The sequence below is a fragment of the Danio rerio genome, chromosome 25, assembly GCF_052040795.2.
Source record: "Danio rerio strain M-AB ecotype USA chromosome 25, GRCz13ab, whole genome shotgun sequence".
Taxonomy (NCBI): Eukaryota; Metazoa; Chordata; class Actinopteri; order Cypriniformes; family Danionidae; genus Danio; species Danio rerio.
In genome coordinates, this window is record NC_141045.1 from 12,993,451 (window position 1) to 13,020,165 (window position 26,715).

Here is a 26,715-nt window from a genome sequence, read left to right on the forward strand (position 1 = left end):
AACATCTTTACAACTGAAGTGTTCAAGAGATTTATTTTAGCTAGGAGTGAGTGAATAAAATAGAAGAAGTGAGTGATAAAATAGTTGTATTTTGTGGTTTTAACATGAAAACACAGGCAGGAATTAATATCCACCTCTGCATAAACAAGTTTTTTAAAGTTTATTGGTGCCCTTTTACTCTCGAAAAAACACATAAAGAGCAGTGTGATATGACACGATGCATAGATGTGCATTAAACCACTTATATTCAGCAGTTTGTGTGTGTTTGTTGCCTCACTACAAACATATATGGCAAATTTCACAATATACTCGGTAAATTAACAAAAGATGAAGAGTTCAGATTTAAAAAAAAAAAAAACTTGAAGTGCCATGTGAAATTTTATATCTTGCTTCAGTAATTTCACTTTGCAATTCAGTAATTTCACAATGCTCATTGTTGAAGAAAAATACAGAGGTTTTTGCATCTGAACTCTTTATACAGACATTATATTCACCTTTGAGTGGAGCTTAATAAATGTATAATCCAAATATCCTAAAGGCTCATGATAAGCCATTTCCATGTATTGAAATCTTACTCAAACAGCTATGCAAACTCAGCTATACCTACTGTAGATATGTCCAAATTTTCCAAATATGACCTTTATTTTGAGTGTACGACTCGAGACTCAAATATTAGTGCACAATTAGGAGCAGCAAAATAGTTATAAGAATTATGAGACATCAAATCAGCAGCTTTCTAGAGTAAAATTTTTTTTAAAAAGTAGCATTTTACTTTTTGTACCATGGTGGAAATAAGCTAGAAAGCGGAGCAAACAAAAAATTCTGAAAAGTGAGAGCAACTGCAGATGAGGAGAGGTGTCATAACCTCATCCCGAGAAGCTGCTTCTCATTCAGACACGCTCATGAAGATCTCATCTGTCATAGTTTGTCTGATCATTAAGCGATTTAAAACTCTGCCAGCCCTCAGGATGGAAGAGCTTTCTGACAGGTGGTGCAGACGGAGAAGCTTAAACTTCATTCCGTTCGACAGCAAAAATCCAATAAACACATTGTGAGCTCTGTGGAGAACAAATAGGTGTCTTTTGGTTATCATAGATTAGCCGAGTTTGAACACAGAGACAGGCTGGCTTTAAATTGGTTTCCAAGGGCTTTCTGTTTTCAGGAGATGTCCAAAATAAATAAAAAAAAAACAACAGAGAAGAGGAAACTAAAATCGAAAACTGAACAAATAAAAAGTGCAATTTTATTAAATGTTAAATGTGCATGTATTAAATGTTAAATTATGTAATCAATATATAACTAATTAAAATGAATTGCATTGACGAGCGTTAATAAACATATACATATATATATATATATATATATATATATATATATATATATATATATATATATATATATATATAAATATATATATATATATATATATATATATATATATATATATATATATATATATATATATATATATATATATATATATATATATAAATTTGTAAAAAAAAAAATAAATACCAACACTAATAAAGCGCAAACTAAATGAATCAATAAAACTAACTGTAATATTTTAAAATAAAGTCTAATTACATAATTTACATATGAGTTTTTTTTTTATTTACTGAAAGATGTAACAACAAATTATAAAAAGCAATTATATAAATATAAAAAAAATTAAGTTATAACAAAAGTGCCAAATTACATAGCTAATATTTTATATTACATTTAACATTCATTTCCGTCAACCATCAGCATTAACATTGTTAACATGTTTCTGACAGTTTACGAGATCAATAGAATCGTTTTGTTGTATTGCTTGTTTGGTTCTGCTATTATATTGGGTTTTATAAAAGCATGCTATAAATAAAATATAGTATTCCTAGTATGATTTAACACAATTTAACAAACTTTTTGAAATGTTTTAACAAAGTGTAGCATGTTTAAACATATTAGCTGCGTCCAGTGCTTAATTTGTAAATTTGGAGGTCCGGGAACAGATCGGGGTAACGGATCCGGCATGTTACCCGCGGATGTAGAGGTGTCGTACATGATAGTGGGGATGGCATTGGATTGCGGAGGGGTGTTGCAGACGAAAGTGAAGAGAGTTGGAGAGTCACAGAAGAAAGTGAAAGTGAACAGTGGAAGGGGGAGGAGGGCGCTTGGTAAAATAAGGTGCCGGATCAGATTTCAGAGGTTCCGGTGTTGGTTCGGTCCGGCTCAAATTAAGCCCTGGCTGTGTCCCAAATGGCACACTATATGCTATGCACTTATGCACTATTCAACAGCATAGTGTATGTATGTAGTGTCATCCCAAATTGAACACTTGTATTTTCTTTACCAAGCGAAAATTCAAACTTTTCCCAGAAAACGTTTGATGGTTGAATGACCAAACTACCAAATAATACCTGCCATGAGTATGACCGCATTCACCATCGGGAGAATTCTCGTGAGAGAATTATGCTTTCATAATCTAAAATAAATAAAGTAATCCAACATTAGGGCCCGAAAGCTCCGCCCTTCTGCTACATGAGCAGAGCAGTGGTCGTTGAGTGCGTGAAGTGGCCAACATCACACACTTCTGTTTATCGGCTCAATAAGTGCACCATTCATGTATTAAAAGTGAACTTATTCAGTGTTTTCAGTGTGAAGTTTCACTTGCACTATATATACTACAAAATGGCGTAGAATAGTGCCTAAGTATGTGATTTGGGATGCACCTATTGTGCAGCTATAGAATTATTCTAATAGCACAATTTAGCACATTGATAGTATCAGTTAACAGTGCAAGCAAAGCATGTTTGTATCATGCTTTCTCACATTGCTAGCATGATTAGCACACCTAAAACAACGTATGACCATAACACTTTGCACCGTAATATGTATTTTACACACTAGTGATAATTTATGTGTAATATTAACATTTAAACAAGCATTGTCATCTAAAACGATTAGCTCTATATTACCATAACAGTGTATTGCGTTTATTAATGCATGTCATATATCACATAAGCACATGACTCTCTGGTATTTTTTTAATTAATTACACCTATAGATGTATGAGCAATAGATGGACGGATGGATGGATAGACAGATGTATGTACAACCTGATAGATAAACTCATAGATGGATGGGTGGATGGATATATAGATGAATCAGCAATGGATGGATAGATGGATGGATGGATGAACAAACAGCTAGATGAGCAATGGATGGACAGATGGACTGACTTACAAACAGCTAGATGAACTTATGGATGGATGGAGAGATGAATTGGATGGATGTATGGATGGACAAACGTAGGAACAGATAGATGAATAGATAGATGGGTGGCCGGATGGATGGATGGGTTTAAAGATGAATCAGCAATGGATAATGGATGGATGGACAAACAAACAGCTGGATTAACAGTTATACTGTTTTATAGTTTTAACATGTGTATTATATACACTGTAGTCTTCTCTTAAATTTGTTAGATAGATTGTTGTTAGATAAACATTTTAGAACATCAAATCTATTTATACTGGTTCATTTATGAATAAAAGAATAATTAATGCAAAGGATCAGGAATTTATCATGTGAAAACAGAAAAAAAAATATTGGAGAGATGAATGAGCGATGGATGGATGGATGGATGGATGGATGGGTGGTTGGACAGATGTCTGAACAAACACTTAGACAAACTGATACACGACTTGACGGATAGATGGATGGGTGGATATTTAGATGAATAAGCAATGGATAATGGATGGACAAACATACTGCTGGGTTAATGGATGGATGGACAGATGAACAAACAGCTAGATGAGCAATGGGTAGATAGATGTATGGATCAGCAATGGATGGATGAATGAAGAGATAAATCAGCAATGGATGGATGAATGGACAGAAGTATGAACAAACAGATTAACTAATAGATGTCTGGACAGATGGATGGATGAATATATAGATGAATCCGCAATGGATAATGGATGGATGGACAAACACACATTTGGATTAATGGATGGATGAATGGATGAATGGATGGATAAGCAATGAATGGATGGACAGATGAACAAATAGATTAGCAATGGATGGATGGATCAGCAATTGATGGATGGAGAGATGAATCAGCAAAAGATGGATGGATGGATGGATGCTTGAACAACTTAACTGAAATATGGATGTTTAATTGTGCTGCTATAGCATTGTTTTAATAGCACATGGCTAGCATTTTTAAAATGAATTAAAATAAAATAACAGTGGAGGAAGCCGTTCAAAAAGATAAAACTCTCCAAACATCACGCAAAATGATTACCCTTGACTCAAATAAAAGAGCCGACCACGCTGGAAATCTGTTCCTTCAACACTCGCATTCCATCATTCCCGCTCTCCCATTACCAAACGGGTTCTCCGTTAATGTCCTGCATGAGATCTAAAGCTGTCGTCTAATACAAACTGACAGATGATAAAAATACAGATTCATTAAAACGCCAGCAACCGGAGCGCCAGGAGGCAGGGCCTGGGCTCAAGGAATAATAGGAGTTGGGGTAGATGTGTATCTGTCATTAGGCCAGCAGAAGCGTCCCGTACCGTGGCCCCCTTCAGCGCTCACTAATCAGGATTAATTTCCTGCGGCGTTTACACCTGTAGCTAATGGGACAAGGCCGAGCAGAAGGCGCACTTACTGTCGGCCCCACGCTTACCGCAGGAAACCATCCGTCTTTCAGACAGTGTTGATTCTTTTATGGCAAGAGGGGAACCCTCTGAGAGAAAATATTAATCATGTGCCATGATTTAAATATCAGTTGACATGAATGTGGCTTTTAAAACCGAAATATCAACGGCCTGCCATGAAAATAAACAAAATGGCGGTAAAGTTGAGGCGATTTACTCACAATGGACATTTAACAAGACATTAAATTTCAGTCAGTCAATTGGAATTCGGGACTAGGTTGAGATTGGGTCTGGGGGCTCGAAATATTTTTTATGTATTTATTTTGTAAACATTCACGTGGCTTAAATTATGACAAATGATTAATATATTTTTTATCTCTGATAATCCCATTTTACCATGAAGAAAAATACTTAGAGATAATTCTATCATTAATAAATTATCTTGATTTAAATATTATTCGACATGAATGTGGCTTCTGCGAAGGTTTATGGAGACCCATCAAACCCAAGTCTAACACATAGTTAATGGGCCTCCATAAAAAGAAGAGGAAAATGAGTGAAATGGTGGTAAAATTAGTGTGATTTCCTCAAGAAGGACATTTACCAAGATTATAGTAATTATGAAACATTATGACAATTTTACAGGGTATTTGTGATAAATTTAAAGCATACAAACTTTGCATACACTGAATCTTCATTACTGTAGAAATCATTATAATATACAGAATATTATGCTAAAAATATTGCCAATTACTGTAAATGTTGTAAGAAGATTATATTTTGTTTAAACAAAATGTTTGTTTGTGATTTTCAGTTCAATTAATCTTTATTTGAATTGTGCCTTTACAGTGTAGACCGTGTCAAAGCAGCTTACATACTGTGAATGCTGCTTACATACTGTAAATTTTCCTGTGAATTTACATAGTCAGATGAAAAATTTCTTAAAACTCATTTCATCTTATTTGACAAATTTATCTTACCTTAAAAATGTATATATTTGTTTAAAAAAAAATGTTTACTCCAGCCAAACTAAAAGAAGTCATTCTCCAGAAAAAAAAAAATATATATAAATATAAATTGCAGAAAAAATTGAGAACATTTTCTTTGGTAAACTAATTAATTTAACAGAAAGGCTAATCCTTTTTTTCCAATTAAGTCTCATAATATGCTGAATCTTGTTATAACACATAACACATAATTTTAATTTTTTTATTTTTGTCCACCATGACTGATAAAACTCCACATCAGTAAACCTCCGCCTCAGGTGGTGAACAAGACTACAGTTTATCTTGCTTTTCGAGCATTTGTTCGGAGCACAAAAGCAGAGAAAATAAGGAAACATTTCCAGCGCATTGTGTGTTTGTATTGAAGTAAATAAGTTTCTAAAAAGCCCTCAAGAGTGCCATTTTGCTGAGACACTTTGGCAATTTTCGGGCTGAAATGCTTTTCAGAAGATTCTGACGGTTAAATCTGTAAGTCGTGCCCACAGTTTCTGAACTTCTTCCATGGAAACAAGTGGAAGGAATGGTTTCTGGTAACCTCACTTATGTCAATTTGGTAGAAACATCACAGTGATGCTGGTTTAACACAATTTTGCACCTGAAGACTGAGGTCAGTGCTTAACTGGATGGTCGCTTGACAGTTTCAGAGTAAATGGCTGAATGTAAATGGGCTCCAGGCTTGCTTCCGGTGAAATGAGATGGAGTGGAATTGTTGTATGAATTTCTTGACAGATGCTTGTTGATAATTCTGCCTGTTCTTACATGCAAATGCTTGTGATTGCTTGGGTAAATTACGAAATGGCTCCTGCTGGGCAGTTGAGCTTCATATTTTTTTTTTAGTTTCAGCCTTAAAAAAACACTAGATGTGTAAGAAAAAACAGCTATTGGAGGAACCACTATTGGAGATTTACTGCAGGAAAAGAGTCTTGCATGCAATCAGCAAAGATGAAATAAGTTGGCTCGTGGAAAATGAATCCACGCAAAAAGTTCCCTTTAAAAGTACTGTAGGAAATGGTCTGTAACTCGCTCTCTCTAATCTTGTGAGGCAGGAGATGCTCTTCTTTAATGCTGTTTGAAAGAAAGGTGCTCTGTCAAAAGAGATAAGGCGATTCTTTTCTCCTTTTCTTGGTTTTCAGACAATAAAAGGAATCCTCTGTCGTAAAGAGAACGGGAAAGATGAAGGAACAACATGCATACTTAAGCCCTTCAATGCTGCATCTCAAATACTTTACAGTACTTCCAGTACTTCATATAGCTTTTAATGTATTTTACAAGGTTGTATTGAAAGAAGGAATGAAGGATGATGGATGGTTGGATGGAATAATGGAGGGAAGGATGGATGAATGGATGGACTGAGGATTGACGGATGGATGAATGGACTACTGATGGATGGATGGACAGGAGGATGGATGCCAATGGATGGATTGATGGATAAATGACTAAAGTGAACAGAGCAGGATGGATGGATGGTTATAAAGATGAATCAGTAATGGATGGATGGATGGATGGATGGATGGATGGATGGATGGAACAAACAGCTAGATGAACTGATAGATGGGTGGATGGATGGACCAGCCATTTATGGATGGATAGATAAATCAGCAATGGATGATGGATAGATGAATCAGCAATAGATGGATGGATGGATGGATTGATGAATGAACAAATAGCTAGATGAACTGATAGATGGGTGGATGGATGGACCAGCCATTTAAGGATGGATAGATAAATCAGCAGTGGATAATGGATAGATGAATCAACAATAGATGGATTGATGGATGGATGGATGGATAGATAGATAGATGGATGGATGAACAAACAGCTAGATGAACTGATAGATGGGTGGATGGATGGACCAGCCATTTATGGATGGATAGATAAATCAGCAATGGATGATGGATAGATGAATCAGCAATAGATGGATAGATGGATGGATGGATGGATGGATGGATGGATGAATAAACAGCTAGATAGACTGATAGATGAGTGGATGGATGGATCAGCCATTGATGGATGGATAGATGAATCAGCAATAGATGGATGGATGGACAGATTGATGAACAAACATCTAGAATTAACTGATAAATGTATAAATAGATAACCAAACATAACACAAAAATGTTCTGCTGTAGTAAAACTCTGACTATATAGTGACCCTGTTTGACACTTGTGCAGTCAGCAGGCCTGTACAGTACACTGACGCATGAACATGAGCTTCATGACTCTGGGCTGCTTTCCTGTGAGGCCTGCAGGAATGTTGGCTAAACTCTGTGAATGCACGGCACTCTTTGTTCAATGGCCGTCAATTAGCCAAACCTCTTCTCTGTAATCATCTCTCTCTATACTACAACTCTAAACCTTCTGGCATTTTAGCAGTGAACTCATTTCACCCCAATCACCCATTAAAAGAGCCCACGGAAACCCACAGCTCATCTGAACTACAGACGTCAGCTACTAGAATACAGTCTGGAAATTACGGTTTTGGTGTGTTTCATTTAAATTTTTCAACTGAATGAGTAACTTACAATTTTTCAGTGAAAACGATTGCTTTTTCAAGTAGCAATAATGGTGTTAGATTTGTTGTATAAATGTATTTTTAAACTAATTTAACAAATAAATAAGCAGTTATTTACATTTTTTATAAATATTTAATTACAATTTTAACAATACATATTTGAAAATATAAATTTTATGTATTATTATTTATTATTTGTAATGTTTTTTTAAATATATTTTAGCACATTAAGTGCAAATCAAAATATGCACATACATACATACACTACCGATTAAAAGTCTGGGGTAATTTATATATATATATATATATATATATATATATATATATATATATATATATATATATATATATATATATATATATATATATATTGTCTGAAAACCAATATATATACATGCAGTTGAAGTCAGAATTATTAGCCCCCTTCAAATTTTTTTCTTCTTTTTTAAATATATTCCAAATGATGTTTAACAGAGTAAGGACATTTTCACAGTTTGTCTGATAATATTTTTTCTTCTGGAAAAAGTCTTATTTGTTTTATTTAGGCTAGAATAAAAGCAGTTTTTAACTTTTTAAACACCATTTTAGGGATAAAATTATTAGCCCCTTAAAGCTATATTTTTTCTTGATAACCTACAGAACAAACAATTGTTATACAATAACTTGCCTAATTACCCTAACCTGCTTAGTTACCTTAATTAACCTAGTTAAGCCTTTAAATGTCACTTTAAGCTGTATAGAAGTGTCTTGAAAAATATCAAGTAAAATATTATTTACTGTCATCATGGTAAAGAGAAAATAAATCCATTATTAGAAATGAGTTATTAAAACTATTATGTTTAGAAATATGTTGAATAAAATCTTTTCTCTGTTAAACAGAAATTGGAGAAAATAAACAAGCCTTCTAATAATTCAGGGGGGCAAATAATTCAGACTTCAACTATATATATATATATTGTCAAGCTATTCTCTTATGCACAAGTTTTCCCGCTTGAAAGGAAGACACATCATCAAGGGAGTTTTAACTGGATTCCACTCATCCATTTATTGCATCATAAATGCAGCAGAAAGGCAGGTAAAAAGTATAACGTTGGAAAGTTGAAAGTAGAAAGTAGAAAGTTGAAAGTTGAAAGGTGAAAAACCTTTAAAATAAACAAAAATACAAGATATGTAATTAAATTGCAAATAAACATATATATACAAACATTTGTGAATTTTGTCTGATTTTCCATACAGTATTTTCAAATATTATACTGAATTATCGCTTGTTAAAACACAATCAACAGTACAGTTTAATATACTGAACTTAAATATTTAGTTTTAAGACACATAAATGAAATGCGATTAATTTTGCTACTGCAGCAATCAGCTTATGTGCACGTGATCTGCTCATGCATGCATATGAATCACGGAGGAAAATTAACATCTTAACGTCAGTCAGATAGCACTCAAATGATGATTAAAATAACCAAAACTATACATTTCTGCTTCATAACATCTTCTAGTTTGCAAATAACTATTTGTATCTTCATGTAATTAAGCAGCGGGCAGATAAGCACTGTAGGAGCAACTTTTTCCTCTGTGCCGAACTTGAACTCAGATGCTGCTTCACGGTTGATTTGCCCTCAAATACTGACATGACAGTCACGATTTTCATGCAATAACCAAAGTAAAGTTCTCACCGGCTGCCACTCCGGGACTTGATGATGGGTTTTTAACTGTTGTGCACTTTCTTTTGCTCAATTTTGGCGGAGATTCGGCTTTGGCGGAGGTTTCGTTTTGGCGGAGATTCCGTTCTGGTTAGGTTTCAGTTTCCTTTTTCCTTACGTGAATGCCGAACTACTGCATGTCCTTCCGCCTCTCCCTCCGACTGGCGGATGGATTTTTTTCCTCCTTCTATATTAGTTTGACTTGACATATATATATATATATATATATATATATATATATATATATATATATATATATATATATATATATATATATATATATATATATATTGTTTTTTTATTATGTTCATCAAGAATAATTGATGAACATTTAATAAATATAAAAATGTTAAATTTAAACTTAAAACTATATACACTCATCAAAAGTGTGCTTATAGAAATGCACTAATAACATGCAAAAAACAACTATAATGTAGCAAGACAGAAAATTGAAATTACATAAAGTGTTAGTATAAGAATACCATATATTCATTCATTCATTTTCTTGTCACCTTAGTCCCTTTATTAATCCGGGGTCGCCACAGCGGAATGAACCGCCAACTTATCCAGCAAGTTTTTTACACTTCGGATGCCCTTCCAGCTGCAACTCATCTCTGGGAAAGATTCCATATATAAGCTAAATATAACTGAAAAGTTTAGATGTAAAAACCTTGATATTTTCTTCTAAAATTTGTATTTTTCTTAGTAATTTTGCATTTATAATGACAGATAAGTTCTATTTGTTTCCTTTTAAGTGAAATAAGCGATCATAAACAAAGAAGGTTGAGATTAATTCTCATTTTAGGAAAACATTTCAGATGGCATTTAGAGGTCTTTGCATCTGAACTCTTCAATTGTATACATACACACATTTAAATTCAATTAAAATTTAATTAAAAGTAAACTTTTTAAAAGGTTGCATTAACAGAATTATTTAAACTTAAAAAAACATATGACCTGATGCTTAAAAAAAAAAGACATTCATTAATAATGACTGGTGCACATGATGGCGTGAAGTCACTTTTTACCCTCTATTTTAAACTCTGAGTTCTGGTTCATTTCAGCCTCTTGCATGTGAAAATGAAGAGATAGTGAAAATGAAAAAACACTCCTGTGCTATTAATCTATTAGCATGCGCATTCTCCAAAGCCTCGCTGTAAACACCCACAAACACAAGCCTGGCAGATTACAAATCACTCATTTCGCCATTAAACATTCATGCAGTTCATAAAGCGCAACTCTGCCTCTTTATTTACATTTGTATGTTTCTTCATGCTTAATATGATTTGTGCTACACACCGAGTGAAGTATCTTTAAGCAGAAAAAAAGGGCCATTCAATATATTGAGAAGCATTTGCTAATCAAGGGATGGGGGAATCAGTGTCTTCTTCTACTCAACCATATATAGCTGTGTTTAAACTTAAAATTGTTATCACACCTTATTAATGCAGCAAGTGTCTGTGCAACTAACACTACACATAAAAAATGCTTGGTTCCACACAATTCCTTCATATTGTCTCATGACAAACCAATTAAGTAACTTAACCGTTTTACAAATTTAAGTGGATTGAATATAAAGCAATTAAGTTGTCCCCAAATAAACTTAAGAATTGTGTTGGTTTAACTCAATTTAGATAAGTAGTTTGAAGTATTTTTTCTGCTGTTGAGGGGGGAAATACAAATATAACATTGGAACACGTCGTTAGGTGTCTTTAAGTGAAAAAAAATGGACAGTCTGTTGAATTATTATATAATAATGCATTGTGACCACATCATCATCTTAGTTCTGCATAATTTTTAGCCTGTTATCTTTCAACTATGCCTTACATATATGCAAGTGTTTATGCGATCACTCGATATATATATATATACTGTAAACAATACTCATTTTGCTAGGGAGAAACACTTTTGATCAGACTTGATCCCTTTTCATCATCACTTTTCATCAGAATTTGATTAATCAGAAAAGATCAGATAAGAAACTGAAGTGTGCTGTGATGTCATCAAACTCATTGATTCTTACTGTCGAAACCAAGAAACTGAGTTTTAAATGCTTATATCTTGAATTATTGAATTTCAGCACTGTTTTGGAGCATGCTGGCTTATAGTTAACTTTAAAGGGTTGGTTCACACACACAAAAAAAATCAATCATGTTATTAATTACTTTTGGTGCACAAAACTGTTCTTGGAGCTTCGTAAGACTTTAGAACTACTGAATTTACATGGAATGTTTTGACAATATTTTTGTTTCCTTTTCTGGACTTTGAATGTCTTGTTGCTGTTTATGAAGGGAGAGAGCTCTTGGGTTTCATCTAAAATATCTTAATTTGTGTTCCGAAGATGAACAAAAAGGAGTTGAAACGACATGATACTGAGCATATAATGACAAAACTTTCATTTTTTTATGTGAACTATTCCTGTGTTAGAAACCTGTTGATACTTACATCCCCAAAAAACACTATATAACCATAACAAAACTTTCAGCACAGCCAATGAATGGAATTCAATTAAACATTTCATGGTCCACCAACTGAGCTGCACAGGCTACAAACTCCTGGTCCAGTGCTGCCGATACCTCATTCCCTCCACGTCCTCCACTCTCCAAGTACAAAATGACAAATCAAGGCGCTTTACAAGCCATCCGTGTGCTCCTCCGTCGCCACGAGGCACTGTTTGATTGTGTATCAGCTTCATGGAGCAGCGGATATTGGCTTTGTTTGCCTACGGCTCTGTCGTTTTTCATCTGGTCCCTCTATTTTTTTTCCTTCTGGTTTCTGAGTACACTGAAATGTGAACAATTAGGATCCTCCAAAAGGCTAATAAACAACTTTGACAAATTGCCAGCACTCAAAGTGGAATGAATATAGAAAATTAAATAAATAAAGTAATCCATGTATCTATCTATCCATCAACTCATGTGTCTATAAATATAATATACACTGTGTAAATATACACTGTGTTCACAATGTTGCTTAAAGATTGATAATAATATTCACCTTGACCTTAAATGTAATGAAACAAATAAGACTTTCTCCAGAAGAAAGAATATTACAGGAAAGTAAGGTATTTTAGATGTAAGGTATTGTTATTTACATTTTTTTGTTTTGTTTTTTAGTACAACAGTTGGGACAAATATTCAAATATGACACTTTAAATGGTAAAGAATTCTGTGTTTTTGAAACAAATGAAGACAGCAGGAGTCAATAACTCATTGTAAGTATTTACTTGTTTACTGTAACAAAATATTATAAATCTTTCAAAAAAAAAATGTTTTTAAAGAGGTAAAAGTTTTAGTTTTTTACTCAGACATTTAAAAATATATATTTTTTTAGAGGAGTGATCACTATATTGTGATTTTGTGAAACCGTGATATTTTTATCCAAGGTTATCATACCGTCATATGCCGGTCCATAACGTCGGCTAGTCTCGCTGGGCAGATCACATATTTTTGACCTGAACTACATGGCAGCATTACAAACTAAGGTGGTTCATTGAATAAAACTGCCCTCAGATTATTTAAAGTCATTTTTTAAGTGTTATTTTTTTACGTCAGCATCAAAGATTTATGTGAAGTTTGAGTGGACTTTAAATCATCAGCAGACGCCAGTTAGGTCACTTTATGAAAATACCCGAGAGCAGATGCTAGCCAATCGTGTGTACACAACCCTGGAAAAGTCATGTTATTGCCTGGTAGCTGTTGTCTTCTGCCAAGCAAATTGTTCCATTTTGTAAAACATTTACATCTTGTCTTTTATTGATGACATCACCAGCGACGCCAACTCCACTTTCATAACATAAGTTCACTTCCAAAAATGTAAAGTTGTTCACATATATATATTTATATATATATACACACACACACACACACACACACTTACGCTTTTGCTTTTTTTATAGCCACTAAAATATATTATAGTATATATTATACTACAACAAACAGTAAAAAATTGACTGCATCTGTGCATTCATCCTCAAATAGGCTTGTCCAATATATAACCATAACTTTAGATTTTTAAGCATTGTATAATGAAAATTAGAATTAGATAAATAATTTTAGCATAATGTGACAATTTATACAATTAATTACAAAACATTTTATTTTATTTGTGCATAAGGACATAATTGTCCGTGGAAAAGCATATTTCATATACACACATTTTATTTTTTGTGTACTTTATTTATTTTACCCACATATACAAGTATATAATAATTTTAATTAATTATTATTATTATTATTATTATTATTTAAGGTTATTATTATTTATTATAATTTTTTATTATTGAAATTTGACACACACACAAACCACATTTAACCGCATTTACAGTTATATAATAATTGCATTTATTTATGTTACGTTATATTATTGCTGTTGTTGTTGTTATTATTATTATTATTATTATTATTTAATATTATATATTTTTTATTATTATTATTTTATTTTTAATTTTATTACTACATTATATAATAATTGCCATTTATTTAATATAAAGGTAAAACAATAATAACAAACCAAAAGTGAGTGTACAAAATATTTTAGATACTTGGGAGGTTTTAAATACATTAAATGAATGTGTCATCCAGTTTATTCATTCAATTTATACAAAGATTACCATCTGCATCTAAAGGTCAGAGTGAAAATTTAAAAAAAACAACAACAACGAAAAAGAATAAGAGAACCCAGCCTCGACTTTGACTTCTCACGCAATCAGCTGCGTTGTTATTGCTTGGCCTCAGATGAATTAAATTAATCTTCTCGGTCGCCTGCAGGTGCTTCAAAAGCGATATCCCGCATGAGCTGCATGTCTCTGCCCACAAACTAATCTAATTTATTTGATTACGAGGCAACAAAGCAGCACAATATGACCAATGCTACTCCACTGCATTTTTTGAGGGGGTTCAAAAGAGGCCGGAGAATCAGATTAGGCATCTTTAGAGGCAGATAAAATTAAGCCGATTTAACAAAGCTTGCTTAGTTTAGGATTGTCTACGCATCGGAGACAAAATAAGCAGAGCAGAAGCACGAAAAGTGGCCAAAAACACAAATAGCATAACGATGGAAATGCCTCGATCTGGAAGTGGAGAGAATAGAAAAGAGAGAAAGGAAAGTGATGAGGGACTACAGTCTGCCAGGCCCAGAATAATGTCAAATCCTAAAGACAGATAATTCACAGATTAGTCTGGATCAAGGCCGTGCGGAAGAGAAAAACCCATCGCGCCACCAAAAGGACTAGTGTGAATCCTTTTCTCAGGTGGAAAATCTGAAGGTTTGTCATTTGCGCAAGATATTAAAATTAACATATGAATATAGACTTTTTCTTATGCTGAGTAAAGCAGATCAAGTTAAAATTTGTCCAAAGTTCATGTTAAATAAATAAAATTGCATGTTATTTTAAAAAGATTGTTTAAAAGTACATTAAGGCATATATTAACATTAGGGCTGTCAAATGATTAAAAAATGTAGGTGATTAATCACACTTTTTTTGTAATTAATCATGATTAATCACAAAATGCCGTATTTATTACAGAAGTAAAAACACCGGCATTTGAGTGCCATTTAAATGTCAAAACAATCCATGCCAATAACAAACAAAAATGCTTTCCATGTTGTATTCTGAGTTGACTATAAACACACACAAACATACACACACACTGAGAGACAACGCGTGCAGTGCTGGTGAGCGAGAGAGATTCCTTCAGATTCATCAATACGCACGATCGCGTTCATCAAATTTGCTTACAGTAAGCATTCTAAAGTATGGCTGTATTTAACAAGCAAGGATTCTGACAGAGGAACGTGAAGCAGACACTTTACAAAAGGGGGGAAACACATCAAACTTAATGAAACGTTTGAGGCACACAGCTTAAGGGCAGAGAAATGTCTTTGACAGCTTGCAAATTCATCTGGCACTTTCATTCACATGGACACCAATATTCAGCTTTTATGATTAAGATAATACTGATCAAGAGTCGATCATGTAAAAAGCGATTTTTGATTATCTTAAATGACCACGCGAGTCCCAAAATGCGGAGGTTTTTCTTTCCATTCGCCATGCTGTATCAAGTTCCATTAAAACATCCTTAATGAAAATATGCTGAATGAGAGTGAACTGCAGTTAAAGTCTAAATATTAACCGTGAGGGAGTGGGTGTGTGTAGCGGATGAATGTGAGGACCGGGGGGTTCGCTCGCAATTCTGCTGCCCAAGGCAGCCGCCTAGGTTGCCTCTATAGACACGCCGGCCCTGAACACACGTCGGCCACAACAGGAAATAAAAAAAAACTGCAACTGCGTTGTTTTTCTTTACGTGTTAAGCATTTCAAATTAATCACGTGCGTTAACGCTAATTTTGACAGTTTTAATTAACATATATATTTAATATGTGATTTGCATGTATTTCTATCACGAAATCTGAACAATGGTTCACAAAAATACTATAAAGATTCAGAAAGTAGGATAATGTATAGAATCAGGCAGATAATGTGTGAGAGCTGCTGAAGTAGAAATGTATGGCTCAGTATTGGTGAAAAAAACTATTAAAAAATTGGCTCCCACTTTATATTAAGTGGCCTTAACTAATATGTACTTACACTGAAATAAATCATTTGTTACAATGTGCTTACTGTGCAAATACATGTTTTTACATTGTACTTATGATTACTTATGATGACTAGGATTTAATAAATATGGGGAATTTTTTTTTAAATGTTAATTTATTATCATCCATCATAAAAACAAACAATCAACAACAAAAACAAAAATGGGAATCTGTTAAAACTTGTTTTAAGTGAAAAACTAGCATATAGGCAAAAAACAAATGGCCAGCTCATTTCCTTCAGAATCTGTCTATTTAAATAATAAAAGCCTTATTTTATTAGTTATCTTACTGGCTATTCTTCTTAAAGCCTTCTTTTATTGGTTATATTCACAATTTATGATGGCATACTGTCAAAAAAATGGGACAAATGGGTTCATATAGGGGCCAATTTCTGGACTATGTAAGAAGAGGGGTGGGTCTTTTGAACCCTACCACCTGGCTATAGGCGTGCTATTACATTATTTTAATGTACATCTCAATATGAAATAAGCAAAACCACTGAAAACATTCACATTACATTACCAAGTCCCCTTTGAGAGCGTGCTGAAAAAGTCTACTTAAGTGTAAAGTTATCGACTCAATTTCACACTTCACCTTTTCTTTCTCAGGCATACATCTGCTTTTGTCTAGCGTTCAATCTGTAAGGCACAGGAGGGAATTTGCAGCAGACCTAAATTTAAACCCAAGTTCAATTTGCTCTGGAAATATGACAGTACAGTAAGGTGCACTAAAATATGACAAGTCTTGCTAAGGGGGGCAGCAGATTTACGCACTCCCTGGGCACACTGTAAAAATTTAGGCATGGGCAGAAAATCCACAAATCACAGCGAGTATGGCTGCCACTCACGGTAATAAGTACGCTTTCATAAGCTTTCTAAATGGCAGCAGTCTTCAGACTTTAATTGAATCAGTTGTGTTTGAAAGAGTACTCAAGGGGGCAATGAAGAGCTCTATGTCTAAACCTGCGGTATGGAATCAAGTCTGATTTCCGGGAAATAGCTATTGGAGGGCAGCAGGAATGGGAATTATCAGATTATAGTGGTAAACAATTCTGATTTCATGAAATGAAATGAAACATAGATTAGGTCTGAACTGATTCAAAATTCATTCAATCATTTACTGATTCGCCAGTTAATTAATTTATTAGTTCTTTTGAAATAAAAGTCCATGGATGATGACGTTAATGATACAGATGTCAAGAGTTCACACTTAGCTGAGAATTAATTATAAAGCGTGTTTGGCATGCTGTCCAGGGAGAGAGCCCTGAGCTCAAAAGATCCTCGAGCCCTGGGCTCCCTCTCATTTGCAGGGCGAGAGGGGAGTTTGAGCTCAGGTAGATCTTGAGAACTACCCTGCTTATTTGTGGCTAATGACAAATTAAGAATTGCGATGAAGTGAAATACTGCTGACCAATAGCTTGGCTTAATCAATTCACTTATGTTGCATGTCTTTAGATGGAGGGAAAACACAGGAAAAACCCATGTGAGCATGGGGACAACAAGTAAACTCAGCACAGAAACATCAACTGGCCTGGTAAGGACTTGAACCAGTGACATTCTTGCTGTGAGGCAACAGTGCTAACCACGTGCCGCCCTATCTAGGAAAATGGAGGGGGAACTGGGGTGGAAGAGGGGATTCCTCAAGAAGAAGACAACTGAGGTATGAAAACTATTTATGGTGACTTAGGAATTGTCTAATTGGTTAATCATGCGTTAGCTAATGCAGGACCAGCTGTGGTCAATCATAAGCATGTAATCCTCTCGAAATTAGTTTATAAATAAACCTCACATCATTTTAAAAATCACCCTGGCATTAAAGGAATAGCTCAAACAGAACTATGATTAAACAAATAATTAAATAATCAAACTAAAGCAGGAACTTTCTGTGAGGGGGAAAAACAACCTGTGAGTAAACTAGAGCTAGTGACGCATCCAGGATTATTGTTTATTTAGTACTCACAAATACTCAATTTTGGAGCCAATTTACTTTTATTAATCAGAGATGTATAGTAACAAAGTAAAGCTACTTCCCTACTTAAGAACTAAAAGGCTGTATCTGTACTCTACTGGAGTATGTTTTTTTTTCCTCCTACTTCCACTTTTACTTCTGTACATATTTTCGATGAGTTTAAGGGTGCTTTCACACCTACACTTTTGTTTCGGAACGTATCTCGTTTGCCCAGTTAGCGCGGTTCGATTGGCATATGTGAACAGGGCAATCGCGCTCTGTTCCACGCCAAAGTAATCGCTCCGAGATCGCTTGAATGAGGTGGTCTCGGCTCGATTGAAACGAACCCTGGAGCGGATCGATCGCAGTGAGAAAGCGATCCGATCCGAGCGCGGTTATATCACAGAGTTTTATGGATATGTAATAGGCTTACGGCTATATGAAGAGAGAATTATGAGTATGTCGGGAAGTTTCACGAGTCTCCGGATGCCCGCAAACGAGTGATGATCTCCCGGTAATCTCGCGTCTCACTCCCGGTTCTCAAATAGGCATCGTCGCGCACCCTTCTCACCCCTCCCCACCGCGTCTCTGCTCAGACACGTCACCCGCGCGCACCCTGTCAATCACCACCAAACCACCACCTCTCCTGACAGCTGAGCAGGACGCTGCAAAATAAACCCTGACACTCTGACCAATGTAAGGAGAGTTTACTCGCACGTGACTTGTTTTAGCTCTTTTGGTCCGATTATAAACTTTGCAGTGTGAAAGCGAACCGCTCCAAGAGCAAAGAGCAACAATGTAACAATTGTAATCTCTGTTTCGGAACAACTGAATCTATACACAGGTGTGAAAGCACCCTAATACTTTTACTCTGATAGATTTTTTATGTGCTGGATAGTTACTCGTTACAATTATAAAATTTTTTAGAATCATTCCGAACCCACATTATCACTGCCAGAGCAGCGATGGCTCTGTCACAGGTTTGAATAAGCTGGCTCTGATGATCAAAGAAGACAGCGCTGCCTGCCTGCATTGAGAGCACTTTAGTTTGTTTTTGACATGGAAAACTCAGAAATGTCACCTCCTTTACGTTCAACTGTTTGTGGCGATGAGGAAAAAGCCCAATTTAGAGTCCATGTTTGCATGTGTCAGTGTGAAAGACAATTCATATAGAATGAAGTGCAAACTCTGCCTCCCGAAAGATTGCAAAATAATGGCCTTCAAAAATTAGAATTTGAAAAAACAAGTTAAGATAAAAATAATATAGTATACAAAACACAGCAGTTTGAGCTATACATAATCTCTAGAAAAGTTAACTAACGTTAGCAACCCGCGGTTCATAACATGCTGCGATGTTCACTCAACGTTAACTAGCTGTCTATCATATAGGCTGTGTCACGCTGAATGGTGTTATTAATCATAAACCATGTTTCTTTTTATTCTGCTTAATCATGTTTACTGCTTTTTTAAATAACTACATTACACAATACTTGTACTTTTACTTTCAGTATTTGAGTTGTACATTTTAGAATTTTTGCAATACTTAACCCATTTAATCCCAAATATTTCCTAGAGATGATATGTATGAGTTTGTGTGGTATTTGTAAGGATAATAAACAATCAATGTCAATTTTCAAAAAAAATATTGAAAAGTCCATGAAAAAATGGGTTTTATTTTTGGTCACAATTGTGACCGGTGGTAGAACACAGGGAGTCTAGGTCTATAGTGTAAATGCATTTACTAAATTAAAAATCTCTAGCCAGCAATTCGTTTAAAGACTGGTTTAACTTGTTGAATTTAGTTTTATTTAATTAACCAGAAGTAAGCATTGCCTGGCTCAGTTTCAAAAATAACAAAATAGCAATCTTATGCACCTGGTTAACACAAATATTCAAATGAAATGATGACAAAATGACAAATTATAGGAGTAAATTATGGAGTAAAATATTATAAGCTTCATTATAAGCGGAAATAAATTCCAAGCTAGCAAAATTCACGTGGCTCAAATCCACGTACTAAGAAATAAATGTTTATGGTCAAATGGCCAAACTACCCAATCATGTTAGACCTGCCCTGAACTCATTTAGACATCTTAAACTTTCATTATATATGAACATGTGCTTTATAATAAGAGTTGCTTTTGAATACTACAGAAAAATAAGCAAGCACAAATTGTGGTCACAATTGTGACCGGTGGGATTAAATGGGTTAAGTACAAGAAATGTTGAATACTTTAGTACTTCCACTTAAGTATGGTGCTTAAAGAGCACTTCAACTTCTACTCAAGTCAGTTTTTAATAGAGTACTTGTACTTTTACTTAAGTCTGGGTTTCTAGTACTTTATACATCTCTGTTCATTCAAAATTCATAAGTACTCACTAAAATAAATAAAACTAGGGCTATTGATTGATTTAAAAAAATAAGTTAATCGCATTCATAGTCTAGCAAATTTAAAATATATGATTTTACTTTAAGCATGTGGTTTTGAAATCAAAAAATGCATGACAATCAAGTTTAAGGAAACAAAAGGTTCTTGATCCATCATATATTATCATATTATCCATCACACAATGACATGGCTACAATGAAGCTGGGGTCAAACCTTATCAAACAATTCCTTTGTGTTTAAGAAATATAAACAGGTTAACGTCGACAGCCCTAAACGCACATACACACACACACAAGCAGCCATTTAATTCTTAAGTACTAAAAAAATGCGTATAATACAGTATATTATATTGGAAAATTTAATTAAATTTAATTTACCTTAAAATTATATAAAACTGATTTACAACACTTAAAATATTTAACTGTTGAATGATTTTTACTGTTGAATTTTATTATAAATGTAACCCTTCCATTTTAGTTCATTTCATTTGAAATAATAACAATGGCATTTAAAAAAAAGCTGGTTTGGTACTCACAAGTAGCAGGCTTGTTACAGTTGTGCCCATGTCGGAAGTACTGCGGGTTCTCGATCACTGGAATGCGAGTCATGCCTATCACCACAGCGTCCGGTCCAGCGTCCAGTGTACACGGGGTTATGATGCCATGATTGACGTGATGGAGAGGACTTGCAGAGTCTTCTTCACCACTGATCACAGCCACAGGTCCTGCGAAGAGGAAAAAAAGAGCCATCACACAAAATGACAACGGTTGCTTAATGGAAAATGAATGCAGCGTAATACGTCTGAGAGGGGAAAAAAGCAGGGCAGGCTCATTTGTCAGAATAAACGTTATCTCTTTGAGCTCTTCTCTGTCATTTGGTCACACATTAACCGCCTCAGTCTGATTCAACCCCAGAAGCCTCAGCTGTCGTGGCTCCGGGCCACCGTAAACACCAAGATTCCCAAAGTCCCATCATCGCCTCATTTAGCGGCGTCAACAAAAATACACCCACACTCGGTTTCAGGCGTCCTGGCTGCCAACTGATAAATGGCAGGGCTTCACAATCAAGACGGGGCGATGTGAGAGGGTTTCGGGACAACTTTAATGAAGCAGCATTTGCGCCATTCGTTTCTGCCATTGGTATTATTTCGAAATAAAATAAAACAAAATAGAAAAGGGGAAAATAAATGCTTTAGTAGTTTAAATGTAGAATACAATTCAATGATTTAAATGATTAAATATTTGATAGTTTAATATTTTAATAATGTTGTAAATTTGACGTAAGTTACGTAAAATTACTTTTATAAGTAATACATTACTTGAAAAAATATGTTAAAAATATTTCAGTTAATTTAAAAAATACATAACACAAGTTAGTTTTAAGTTTAATTAATTAGCTTTATTAAAAAATTATTTGCTGAATTTAAATTAATATAGACATGTTGAATCACACGCAATGAGAGAATGTGCTCCCGTGGGAACAGACAGAAACCAAGATGGCAAGCCAGAGCCTTACATTTTCTACAACGGAAGTATTCTCAATCCTTTGAATGCATCGAAGAAAAGGAAAAAGCAACACAATCTCATGGTAATTCGTAACCTTTTGCTTTAGTGGTTAATTTGTTTGAATTTGTACGATCTTATTTGTACAATTTAGTACGATTTGCTTATCTCAAATGAAGGTTGCGTTTAGGGGTGGGGTTGGGTGCCATCCCTCCTTTTTAAAATCATACATTTTCGTACGACTAAACTCGTACACATTTTGTACACTGTAAAAAAAAACACAAATTGTTAAAATTGTAAATTAGGTGGACATATTTTTGAGCTCAGAGTTGAATTTACTTATAAAAAGGCTTTAACTGCATATTTGGAACTGTTTGTTCAATGAAAGTAAAAAAAGAAAATCAGTTGAGGATACTTTGAATTTTGAATTTCTTTATTTGAGCGTTTACCACTTTAAAAATAAAAAGTTGAGTTAACTTAAAAATTCAAAGCAACCGGCTGCAAAGAAAGTTTGAGTTTATTAAGCTACAGTGGTTGAAGTTGTGCCAAATAATTCTATAAAGTATAATTGACGTAAAAAAAAATCATTTGGCATAACTTCAACCACTGAAGCTTGATAAACTCAAAATTACTTTGCAGATGGCTGCTTTAAAATTAAGTTAACTCAACTTTTTTTATTTTTTACAGTGAATGAATTTGTACAAATTAGCCACAAAACTGACAAAACGTAAAATAGCTACGTTTCCTCATGAGATTACGCTGGGGAAAAAGGCGATTGCCTCAACTGACACTGATTTTACGTAACATAAGATAAAAAATTACAAAAGTAGCAAACACACTGCTTAAACTTTTATTAATCTCTATATACGGCAGGTATAGCTCTGAGGATAACAAGTGATTTATTAACTTAAATCATTATGTTTTGATGTTTATTTTTTGAAGGTCAAATGAAGGTGTTGGATATATATGCAGTTGTTAGGTGCAGAGCTCCTCTGTAAATAAAAAAAGAAGAAAAAAATACAATTTCTGAAAGAGAATTTCTATCAGATTTAAGAACAAGTGACTCAAAAGCAATGTAATGCATTACCATAAAAAGTAACTAGCTACTTTTTGAGAGTAACTCAATATTGTTTTGCATTACTTTCAACAGTAACTTTCCCCAACACTGGCTGTAAGTATTGTTTAATGTCACAGCCATGTCACCCTGCAGCCCAAGACCGGTTACTCACTGAAGCTAAGCAGGGCTGAGCCTGGTCAGTACCTGCATGGGAGACCACTTGGGAAAACTAGGTTGCTGTTGGAAGTGGTGTTAGTGAGGCCAGCAGGGGGCACTCAACCTGTGGTCTGCGTGAGTCTTAATGCCCCAGTAAAGTGAAGAGGACACTACACTGTCAGTGGGCGCCGTCTTTCGAATGAGACGTTAAACCGAGGTCCTGACTCTCTGTGGTCATTAAAAATCCCATGGCACTTCTTGTGAAAAGAGCAGGGGTGTAACCCAGGTGTCCTGGCCAAAGTCCCTCTATCGGCCCTCACGATCATGGCCTCCCAATCATCCCCATCCACAGAATTGTCACTATTACTGTCTCCCCACTCCACCAATAGTTGGTGTGTGGTGAGCGCACTGGCGCCGTTGTGGCCAAGTGGATGCTGCACACAGGTGGTGGTGTGGAGAGACCCCCTTCATGATTGTATGGCCATACACAATAAATGCGCTATTTAAATACACATTACATTACATATGAAATAAAATGATTTCCGTTATATTTTCCATTTAATATAAATATTTACATTCTAAAAATGGCTGTAAATATCTTTAGATGTATCACAAATGTAAAATGAAAAGAATTTGTTTTAGTAGCAATACTTTTTTTTTTTATAAAACTGTCCCAAATTTTTTTTTACAAAATTCCATTTGACTCAAATTACCATTTTGCTTGACAGTACAAACAGGAGTCGTGTTCCACTCAAAACCCTCAGCAGGTAAAATTTATCCCCAGTATTTAGCCACTGTCTTCACCAAGTATATGTGTATATGATTATTTTTAATCATCAACAATATCAACATAAGATCCGCCATCACTTGTGGCATTTAGTGCCTCTAATATCTGTTTGACATCCATAAATCGCCTTCTTTTAGCCATTGTGACTAAAACTGATTAGCAGTATTTCAGTGGGAGAAAGGTGTTGCTTAGCAACATAGAATGCAAAAAAAAAAAAAAATACAGATTGAAACTAAGTTAGTATAAGCTGTAGGTAAATTTGACTTGCTGGAGTTTATAGGTATAAATGCATCGTTTTTTCACTGACTGGGAGACTTTGAAAATATGAAAACAGTATGTGTGTGTAATAGACACTGGAAAATGGTAGTTCTAGTTTTAAGCATACTCTAAAAAACAGTGATACATACAAAATATTTGTTATACATTTTAATTCTTTTTGAAGTATTGTTCAATGGACAGAAGAATTTTTTTAAAAACACATTTCTAAACGTAATCGATTTTTGTCATTCCCATGATAACAGTAAGAATATATTTATATATAATTTATATATTTATTTTGCCAGATCCTATATTGCAACTGCCAGAATGATATAACTACACTGAAAAAAATATATATTTATTGGATTTATTAATTTTTGTTTAAAGGTAAGTGGTTGCTAAAAACTTATTTGGGCTGCATTTAAACAAACACATTTTATTTAGTAATGCTCAACTTTAGAAATTATTTGCAACAATTTGCAATGAAACATTTTTGAAACATTTTCATTGTCACGTTACGTGTACATTCAGAGTTTCTATTAAGTTATTACAATTAAGCTTTGAATGTCTGTCATCATATTTTATGAAGTCATTACCCTGAAAATGTGATATTTTTCGTAATACAGCCTATATGCACCTCACTTTCACCACACAAGCGGGAAAGCAAGTTTATTAGCTTTAAAAGACGTAGTTAAAGTTTTGTTTTTGCTTTAAGAAAGTTATCTTTATGTTAGCAGGAAGTTGCTAAGAAAAAGATGCACGCATATTCAAAGCTGATTCAAAGGCACGGTGGAAAGTATACACTGAAAAAAAATATTAATGGAATTTACTACATTTCTTTAGGGTGGGTGCAAACATTTTAAATGGGCTGAATTTAATTAAATTCAACAAAAAGTTGAACATTACTAAATTTAATTTGTTTGTTTAAATTCAGCCCTTATAAATTGTTTGCAATCACTTATCTTAAGTTTTTTTTTTTATGTATTTCAAATCTATGCAGTCATTTTGATGCTATTTCAAGGTAGAAAATTATCAGGACTCTTTTGCTTTTTGTAATTGAATTTAAAAATGGTCAAATGGACTGCCTTGTTCATTCTAGTGTTAATGTGCAATTTAAAGACTTAAATAGGATAATTAGGAATATTAATGGTTAAAGGTCTGTAGCAATAAAAAAAAAAAAAACATATACACACACACACACACACACACACATATATATATATATATATATATATATATATATATATATATATATATATAAAGGGTCTAATAATATTGACACAAATCGTTTCTAAAAAGGAAGAAAAAACAATTATAGAATATATTGCTCTGTTAAAGATCACTTGGGAATTATTTGAAAAAGAATTCAAAATTTTATAGGAGGGCAAATAATTTTAACTTCAGCTGTTATTAGACAGAGAAGAACGTTCTGTAATATAAATGTGAACTTCTTGATAAAACGCAGTCGTCCTGCAGATGACAAGAGGAGGAAGTCCTGTAGAAACTCAATGGCTCGCTCCCCATTTTCTGTTCGGCTGCTTAAACAAATTGTTTCCTGCATTTTATTGATGGAGTTTCTAAGTCGAAACGCCAGAAGGCAAACTGCGAGCGAATGCGATCTTCAATTCACCATGCCAGCTGTATAATAGGATTCTGAAAGTGCTATTTGATATGCTTTGTGTATTTATTTTGAAGCGCATTAGCAGCTGCGTCTGACTTTTGCGCGTCTCTAAGTATAACCTGGAGATATTACTGAGGAATTTTTAAGAGTGCTGTAACTCTGAAGTTGAATATGTAGTCATTGTAAACGCAAAAACTGAGCTAATAAAAAAATATCACTTTATTTGTGCATGAAATGAAGAATAATAAGTAATATTAATCATTATTATAACATACATTATTATCATTATAAACTAATAGTTTTCTATAAACATTATGAAACCATAAAAATATTTAATAATGTAAACCATATGTAATAATATTGTAATATTGTATTATTAATGTAAAAGTAATGTAATTTAATTTTTATTAGTTAAATAATGTATAATAATAATAATAATGATAATAATAATAACAATAATAATAATAATAGTAATAATTAGCTAATAGTATGTGTATTATTAAAATTATATTACAAAAAAATACAT

At 34.0% G+C, this 26,715-nt stretch overlaps 1 protein-coding gene across 13 annotated transcripts in view; it reads right to left on the bottom strand.

Moving 5' to 3' along the window:
* The window catches only part of ntrk3a (neurotrophic tyrosine kinase, receptor, type 3a), a 441,806-nt gene that overhangs the window by 69,313 nt on the left and 345,778 nt on the right, over positions 1-26,715 (bottom strand). For all 13 annotated transcript variants that reach the window (XM_087311051.2, XM_088651687.1, XM_087311053.2 and 10 more), the window contains one exon: positions 21,344-21,532. In XM_087311051.2, the coding sequence (XP_087167177.1) occupies positions 21,344-21,532 (189 nt within the window). The remainder of the gene's footprint in view (positions 1-21,343; positions 21,533-26,715) is intronic.